Source organism: Triticum aestivum, chromosome 6D, assembly GCF_018294505.1.
Source record: "Triticum aestivum cultivar Chinese Spring chromosome 6D, IWGSC CS RefSeq v2.1, whole genome shotgun sequence".
In the NCBI taxonomy this organism is placed as follows: Eukaryota; Viridiplantae; Streptophyta; class Magnoliopsida; order Poales; family Poaceae; genus Triticum; species Triticum aestivum.
In genome coordinates, this window is record NC_057811.1 from 305250025 (window position 1) to 305259173 (window position 9149).

At 48.8% G+C, this 9149-nt stretch overlaps 1 protein-coding gene across 1 annotated transcript; it reads right to left on the reverse strand.

Moving 5' to 3' along the window:
- Positions 1-1196: 1196 nt before the first annotated feature.
- On the reverse strand, positions 1197-6091 carry LOC123144778 (integrin-linked protein kinase 1). The gene is made up of 12 exons (XM_044564015.1): positions 5437-6091; positions 5090-5164; positions 4886-4990; positions 4502-4584; positions 3560-3680; positions 3242-3321; positions 2849-2911; positions 2627-2742; positions 2393-2478; positions 2120-2244; positions 1733-1864; positions 1197-1451 (listed from the first exon to the last, which is right to left on the reverse strand). The coding sequence occupies exons 1-12, from the start codon at positions 5866-5868 to the stop codon at positions 1430-1432; spliced, it is 1440 nt and encodes a 479-aa protein (XP_044419950.1). The 5' UTR covers positions 5869-6091; the 3' UTR covers positions 1197-1429.
- Between the last annotated feature and the right edge of the window lie 3058 nt (positions 6092-9149).

The following is a 9149-nucleotide window of genomic DNA, read 5'->3' on the forward strand; positions in this document are numbered from 1 at the left end:
TTACCCACCCGTTCCCTGCCCATGACTATTTAAGTACGGCTTCGCCGCGGTCCACACCATCTCCTCTCCGCACTACCCCGATCTACTCTCCGTCTCCACTCACCATCCTTGACGAAGTCGAAGTCGTGGTTCTCCGCGCCTGCAGGTGGCGGCTTTGGATCTGCTTCAAATCCGACAGATCGTGGCATTGTTGCTGTCACTGCCCGGGGTCGTCTTCCTCCACGGCGGTCGGCTCCTCCGAGAAGGGCGAGATCATTCCACGCCTCCTCACGGAAGCGAGGAGTATCAACAGCACATGGTGATCCTCCTTGAGTGGTCGCACATGAGCCATTGTCCAGCGCCGCCCTCGCTGTCGCACAACAGGGTCAAAGCACAACAGGCGTCACTGCCTCGCCACTGCGTCAAGGAGCAGAAGTCAGCATCGCCGCCTCTCCGGCACGTCAAGCAAGAGCCTCCTTCCCCCCGGCGCAAATCGCGGAGTCCAAATCAGACATCGCATGAAAGAGCAACCAGTGTCGTCGCCACCCAGCCGGTACGCCTGCATTCACTGGCCGGCACCGCGCATTATTTGGCGCGGCAAAGCCATGAAGGGGTAGGTGCCCCAAACTTATTAACATGGCATATAGTTTAAAAGATATTGAGGCGAGAAACACAACAGTGAAAATGGTTCGTGATTTGGACGCATGGTTCAAAAGATAAAACGTTTTGGAAAATGAATCTAGGAAAAGAGCACAAAAACCTCTTGTTGTGACAAGTGTCGCACATGCAATGCGTCATTTGTCACCACAAGAGTAGGTGGGAGTGACCTTTGCAAAGAATACCCTTAACTAGTGATTTCGCAATACTAATACTAAAAAACGTAAAAATAGCAATACTTAGATAATTAGGTGGGCCTGAGCCTAGGGCATGTGCTTTGCTCTGTTTTGTTTCGCTTTCGCATGAAAATGTTAGAATCATGTTAGTACAAACCTAGGTATATTCCTCCTCTGCTTTCCAACATAAAAGTATATTCCTCATGTAAGCACATGTTGTCCTGCTGCAAATGATGCAGAGACAGGGTTTTTTCTTCCAAAATCTGAAGAAAGAATACCTAAACTTTTGCAACATTTTATGCAAGCAAACCAACAAATTAGGTACAGTCGCCACATTTTGGTGTTCGGAAAAACAGAAAAATATGTCATTGACTTTCGGAGGCATATGGTATGAGCATATTTGCAACATTCAGGAACTTAATACATTCTTCCCATTCGGATGAACATAACTCGAAATACACTTAACCAGAGGTATAAATAAAGAAATTATAACTGGACATACAAAAACCTTGTAAAGGAACAACTTCTGTCCCATATACCAATATAATTTTCACCGTGTTTACTAACATATGCAAAAAAGGGGGGGATCTCATCGACAGTCTCGTGGAAGATCAGAACTATTTGTGCACAGCTTGTTTCCTGAGGAGATGAAACATGAGAGTGAGACCCATGATACAATGGATTTTGATGGTAGATCAATTATAAAACAACGCTCAAGTTATTCCCAGAGTTACTGAAATGAACTGAAGCAATTTCAATTATAAGCCATGGTGTATTACCAATAAGGCAACAGACCATCAAATTAATTACCTTAGGATACCGACTAATATCTGTTCTAGATTATTATAGAAAAGTTCGAAATGATTTAGAAAGGAGTTTGATAGTCCATGTTTTTGCAGTTAGATCAGTGAGAACTGTACCACGGTAGCTTGAAGTTGTCTCTCCAGCGAGTTTGCTTGGAACAACTTGCAGATATCTTGTTCAGGCGTTCAATTATATCCGAGAACGTTGGCCTGATGGAAGGTGTTGGATCCCAGCACTCTTGTATTAGCCTGTGATATGCAAACAACTACTGTGAGCAGCAGATAGCGAAATTAAGCAACGACGACCTGCCTACGAGCAAACAATCAGTGATGGCTGTGGCTGGACAATGCAGGGAAACTTGGATACGTGAAAGCAGAGCACCTTGAGAAATTATTAATACAGTATTATATAGACATGTATGAACAGAATGCAAAAGCTACTCACGAACATATGACTACGAGTAAAGAGGGATATGAACGGGGCACGGCATAAGATTCACTTACTCTTTCACACCCTCAGGATATGATTTGGGTTTATTCTTGAATAATGGTCTCAAACCCTCTGAACAAATCATCTTGGCCGCTTCCTCTTGAGGCTTTGGGTGAAATGCAGGAGATCCTTCAATCATCTGAACAATAAATATAAGATAATGTACGCGTGCGATGCTTAGCTAAAAATATGTGCTCATTTGAATTACGTACTGACGACAGCTGCAACAAACAGTTAGTGTGAATTCATTGGCGCTTCCAAATTAAGAAGTGTGACAGATTACATACCTCGTAAAGAATGAGACCGAACGCAAATGTATCCACACTTCTGTCAAATGCTTCATTTCTGTACATTTCAGGAGCAATGTATACACCTACGCACATGAACATATTTAATAGTAGTAGTTATAAGTCATAACTGTGGCACTAGTACTAATTTGAAATGGTCACTGGTATAGAACCATTACATAGAAAGAATGTACGATGCAGCATGCTGTCATTAAATAGGTAAATGTAACGTACTGTCAAAATTTGACACTGGCTGAACCATCTGTAGTTTATCTTGGGAGACTTTTGTCAGATCAAGTGATCCAAAGCCTGCCACCTTAAGTTTTCCTTCATCATCCCGCACAATATTTCTGAAACCTTACAAAAGTATCATAACGTACAGTCCACATAGAATAAACCACTTGAATTTAGTACAGTGCACTGGTTTAGTGACGAAATATATTTGGATAAGCTTACTTTGGTGACAGATCACCGTGGATGATTGGCTCTGGCTTGCACTCGTGAAGATAATTTAGTCCCCTAAATAAGAAGAAGGAATTAATGCAGAATATTTTTTCCTCTGTTCTGGTGGTAGAAGAACAGAATACAAACTAGCGCATGAACTTCATAAATCATTTGTGATTTCATTTTGTTTCATTGAAATAACACATAACTGAAAATTGAAAACCATTTCATTTAGATGACTCAAATTAATTTTCTTGTTTTTCCTGTCTAAAAATAAAGAAAATAAACTTATTGTCACGTGACCACAAAATGATGCACTGACACGAGCAGTTCCAGTCAACAGTTCAAATGGTAGATACAGCTTCGAAGGAAAACAAGACACATATGTCATGAATCCTAACATACCTTGCAATGTCAAGGGCAAACCTGATCGCTTTATAAGATTGCACGCGACCTTTTGTCTCAAGATAGCTCGCTAGATCACCCTAATGAGGGAACACAGATCCAGTCATCGATGATAGAAGAGTAATATTGTTCAGGTAAATCCAATAGGATTACTTTCTACTGTTCTAATAACAAAACAAAATAATGTTCAGGTGACTTAAGTGCATAGTACTCCATAAATTTATGTGAAGAAACCCTGCTAGTTGGAGGATTGCTTTTCCGAAATGATCAAAAGTGAATACATGCATTTGTTCTGTTGAATCAAGCACAACTACTCACTTTTTGGTGGTATTCTGAAACAATCATCAGTGGTACATTTTGTGTAACAGCTCCCACAAATTGGACCAAATTGGGATGCCGCGCTTTCTCCAGTAAAGTAAGCTCGTGTTTGAATGCATCTCTGAGTTGATATGACGACAGAACTTAGCAGTATTGAATGAAACATGATAAGCAAAGCCCAAAATCAAACTAAAAAGTTCACGACTATGAACTGAAGAAAACTGTTTAGACTGAAACTGTACCAAGCTAGTTTGTCAACCTAATTATACGATAATAAACACTGTGATAACTCCATAAGGGAAAGTAGTGGCTGAACCCCAGCTTGGTGCACCCACGCTACACTCACGCAAGAAAACATAGCAAAACATTTCGAAAAAATCTGAAACTTTGTGAAAATGATTATGAACAAATGTTATAGATGCTTGCAAAGTTTGGTGGTCAAATGACATCCGAGGAGGTGTGTACAAAAAAAAACTAGAAATTTTGCTCAAACAGTGCACGTACATTTTGAGTTTTTTTTTTGTACAGAGCTCCTCGAATATCATTTGACCACCAAACTTTGCAAGCACCTATAACATTTGTTCATAATCCTTCCCAGAAAATTTCAGATATTTTCAAAATGTTTTGCTATGTTTTCTTGCGTGGGTGTAGCGTGGGTGCACCAAGCTGGGGTGTAGTAATAATATTTTCCCTGTAACTTGTTTATAAAAAGAGAGATTATTATTCAAGTTCAATGAACAAAGAGGACGCCAAGGTGAGTTGTAGGATTGTCTGGCACAATATCTCAACAAACTATACTACAATTGAGCGTTATATGATTACAATAGACCCAATTCATCATGATAATTGTCTTAGATACACTACTAAACTTCAGTGTGCAACTTCATGATTATCAGATAAAAAAGGTCAACTGATGTAAAAGTTCAAGGAGGCAGCTCATACATGCTATCTCCGTCTGAGAAGCTATCTTTGTCAAGTATCTTCACGAAAACTTTGGATCCATACCATTTGGCTACATAGTAACCCTGTACAAATTGTATGACAGGTAAGGCGGTCATAATTATGTCAAACCAATAAAATCAGCAAATGCAAATTTAGATGAACCTACAGTAGAAGATATGATTTTCTTGTTTTTGAGTACTAATAGTAGGGCTTAAATTATCATGGAAATCGACATAAGAATCACGTTTTCAACCTTAACACTTTTAAGCATCAATAAGTCCACTGTGGAAAATTGTTAACACTCTTATCCAAGGAACTCAAATACATGAAGAAAGACACCGTGCAAAAAGAGAAAACAAAAGGAGGGAGTTTATTGAGACATGCCTTTGTAACCTCCTCTCCTCTTCGGAACTCGAGTTCAAGAGGGTTCAGTTCATACTCTGGAACTTCTTTGGGATTTGACACAGTCATTGGAGTCTTTTTGGTTTTCTGGTAGAGGAGAATAACAAATATTTCCATATCATTGCAATAGCAAGAGTTAAGAACAGTTCCCGGAATTTTGAATTACGAAAATAACAAATGCATTACCGGAAGTTTTGCTCCTCTTGCTCTGAGAAGGTTATACACTTCAAAGTGGCCGTAATGTTTAGCATCCGCTGCTGGCTGAAATTGCACGCATAGAAATACAAGCTGAAATCAGGTTCGGCTAGATAAGTAGTCGCACGTGCCATGCGCCTATATTATCGCTATTTCCGAATGCATCAGGTTGGTCATTGCCCCAATGTGGCAGACCCTGTACTCTTAGTACGATGTAATTGCACTGACGAAATGGCCACAGATGCCTGTGATCGGAAGTATGCAAAGTGCGGGGCGTAGCGAAATTCAGGTGACGCATAGCGGGGTGGCGAGAGAAGAAAGTTGGGCGAACGGCGCACCGTGCTCCCCCATCGGTCGCGGGCGTTGATGTTGGCCTTCCAGCCGAGCAGCAGGCGCACCACCTCCCCCCGGCCCTCGCAGGCGGCGATGTGCAGCGCCGTGCGGCCGTCGAAGTCAATGCTGTCGACGTCCACCCCTTCCCCGAGGAGCTCCTCCACGCCGGCCGCGTCCCCCTGGCACGCCGCGTACAGCAGCCGCATGGTGGCGTCCAGGTTCTCCGGCATGGCCAGCACCGCCCCGTCGTCGGGCGCCGGCGTCGGGTCGAGCGACGACTGCCTCGCGAGGCCGAACCTGGTCGGCCCCGCCGCCGCCGCAACGGGCGCGCCTCGCCGCGGGGTGTGCGGCTCCAGCGACAGCTGGCGCCACACCCGCGCCGCCCCCGACGACAGCTGCCGCGAGAAGCTCCGCGTTAGCTTCGCCGCCGCGGCCATCGCCTTCGCCTCCTGCCCCCAACCTCCACCAGGCGCGGCGCGAGATCGAGGCACAGCGAGAATCCGCGCGCGGTTTTTGGTGCGTGGGATCTCGCGCAGAGGTGGGTGCTTCTGGGGATTGGAGACGAATGATGATTGGGCGTGGGCGATGGTGCTCCGTAATAAAAATCGGGCGGAGACTCGAGATGGTGACCAGTGGCAACGGAGCGGGAGTTGTTGGTATCAGCGTAGTGGGAAGCAGAGCAAGGGAGGGGAGGGAGCCGATCGACAGGGAATAACCGCCGGTGAGAGGGGAGCATCGCGGGTACAGCTCGGACTCGACCTGAGTTCAAAAGGTTAGAGTGACTGACTGCCGGGGCCGGGCGGCTGTGGGGTCAGTGTGTCGGGGGGCGGTGGTGCGGGAGTCCAAGGGGTGCTTTTGTCGCTTCGTGGGAACACTTGCCGACGACTTTCTGTTTTTTTTTCCTTCCTGCAAGTCGGAATTATTCGCCTTCGTCTAGCTGAATATCTAGCGTGCGGGCTGCGAAGGCTCGTTGCCAGTTGAATTTTCCTTTAGTCCGCCAGTCCATAGGCTGCTAAGCCTAACTCCACCGCGCCACCCCATCCTGTCCGTCCCCGTCTGTTTAAGGTAAAATGGACAAATCAGACGGCCCAGCGCGCGGGCGCAAACGGACTTTTGTCCGTTTTGTGTCCGCTTTTGACCCATCCCCGGCCCAAGTTTGCGCCGGTTTTGGGGTGAAACGGACAGCGCGCGGAAGAGCGGGACGCGCGCGCTTGTCCTCCACTGGCCCGCCTGTCGGTGGGAGAAACCAACCCCCCCACGCCCCATTTCCCCCAAACCCTCCCACGTCCCTCCCGCCGCCCCCTCTCTCCCCCGTCCATGGCCGACGCCCAGCCGAATGCCGGCGGCCTGGCCGACGACCCGCCAAGAAAGGTGAAGAAGAAGGCGGCCAAGGCGCCAAGGAAGCCGCGGTCGGAGTGCACGCCGGAGGAGATCGCCAAGTTGGACGCGGAATCGGCGAAGAGGAGGGGCCGAAGAGCGGCCGTCAAGGTCAATGCCGCCGCGGCCAAGTTCGCCGCCGAGCGCGATGCGATGAAGGCCGCGGTCGACGAGAAGGAGGACATCGTCAACAAAGCGCACGCCCTCCTCATGCTTGGCATGGTCCGGCCGTCCGGTTTCCCTGCAGCGGCCGTCGGCCCGGCAAGCACAGGCTCGTTGGTCGCCCGGCCTCCGCACTGTCAGTCGCCGACGTCGCGGACTGCGCCCATGTCGCCCGGCTTTCCTCCGCCAAGGCACGACGGGCAGACCCGTTTCTCAGGGTCGCCGGACTTTGGCTTGTTCGCGCCGTCCACACCGCGCCCCGCGGTCGTCATCGACCTCAACGTCACGCCTGGGTCAAGCAGCGGCGGCCGGTCGGCCGTCGAGATGCAAAGAAAGCAAGCACGGGCACCGTTCACGGGCACCATGCCGGCCCCCCGCGTCTTGTTTGACGGAATGCCACCACCAACGCCAACGGTCGACGACCCCTTCTACAACCAGTACATGGAGGACGTGATCTTCGAGGGTGGGCAGGGCCATGCCTACGACCCCGACGAGACCCAAAGTCAGGATGGACGCGCCCAGTACGTCCCCGATGAAGAAGAGGCCGACGACCGTGCTGACTACGACCATGGTGACTCGTGGCATGAAGACGATGACATCTATGTCGAAGGTGATGGTGATGAAGAAGAAGTCAATGACGTTGATATTAGTGGTGATCCATTGTTCATCGATGAGCTCACCCAAAGAGCGGAAGCACGAAAGAAGAGGAAGAGCATTCGCACGGGTTCATATACACAAGATGAGGACAAATTAATTTGTCAAGCTTGGATGGAGATTAGCCAAGACCCGAGGACCGGCGCGCAACAAAAGGGCCTTATTTTTTGGACAAGAGTTCAGAAAACATTCCATGAAAGGAAGATGTTTGAACCCTACCAATTTACAAGCAACCGTGGCATCGGCTCGATTCAAAAGAGGTGGTTGTTCATCCAACAAGAGTGCAACAAGTATTGCGTCGCATTGAAGCACGGCCCGTGAGTGGTCTCGGCGTTGGGGACATGGTATGCTCTCCTCTTCCTAGTCCTTTCCTTGCTACGGCCATGAGACTTCGGCCTTGTATATGTTTGCATGTTCAATTGTTATTGATCATGTGGTGTAGGCATTTCAATCTTTGGAGGCATTCAAGGCCCGACACAATGACAAGCCATTCACTCTTACGCATTGTTGGACGATCATCAACAATTGCCCTAAGTTCAAGGACCAATACCGTGAACTTCAAAGGAAGAGAGGCTTGAAGACGGCCAAGTTCGCCGGAGGTGAAGATGGCGAGGCGTTGAAGAGGCCGAGGGGCAAGACCAACTCCAAGGTTGACGACATACGTGATGCATCATCCATGACATTGCATGACACTTTGCATGGCATGATGTCCCAAAAGGATGTGAGGGACGAGAAGAAGCGGCAAAGCAAGGACGAGCAAATGAAGCAATACCTAGACCTTCAAAGAAAGAAGCTTGAGATGGAGGAGGCAGCCAAGAGGAGGAAGATCGACATGGAGGAGGCGGCCCGGCAAAGGCAGCTCGACATGGAGGAGGCGGCCCGGCAAAGGCAGCTCGACATCGAGGCCGAAAACGTCAAGGCCAGGCAGAGGCAGCTCGACATCGAGGCCACCAATGCCGCCACCAAAGCGAAGGAGGTGGCCCTGGCGATCATGAGCGTGGACTTGTCGAAGATGAGCGAGAAGACGAGGGCCTGGTTCGAGGCCAGGCAGAAGGAGATGCTCGACGCCGAAGGCCTGAACTAGGTCGTCCGATCGGCCGTGGCCGTTCTTTTTGGGGGCTGGCATGGGTGCCGCCCGCCCGCTGGGCCACTGGCTGTGTGCCGGCGAGAAAACCACTCATTTTGGAGGCCGGCTGTGTTGCCGGCCGCTGGCTGTGTTGCCGGTGAGGACAACTATTCATTTTGAAGGTTGGCTGTGTTGCCGGCCGCTGGCTGATGCCGGCGATGGACGTGTAGGCCGCTGGCTCTGTTGCCGGCGTGATGAACCGGGGCCGTGAACTAGGGCTTGGCATTTGAAACGTTACTTTTGGTTTTTTAAATAGACGCGGACAGGATGGGGCAAATGGATGCGTCCGCGCACTGGGCGCACGGCCACCGCATCCCAGGACACGCCCGGACACGCCCAATTCCCTATCCAAACGGACAGAATCCGGACAAAACGGACGTCCGTTTGGGGTCGCGCGGT

Excerpts from the sequence above, each read along its gene's own strand:
- LOC123144778 (XM_044564015.1), bottom strand. The coding sequence starts at position 5,868 with ATGGCCGCGGCGGCGAAGCTAACGCGGAGCTTCTCGCGGCAGCTGTCG. Across the intron at positions 2,245-2,392 it reads TCGGTCTCATTCTTTACGAG|ATGATTGAAGGATCTCCTGC; the intron begins GTATGTAATCTG and ends TTTATTGTTCAG. Across the intron at positions 1,865-2,119 it reads TATCCTGAGGGTGTGAAAGA|GCTAATACAAGAGTGCTGGG; the intron begins GTAAGTGAATCT and ends TGCATATCACAG.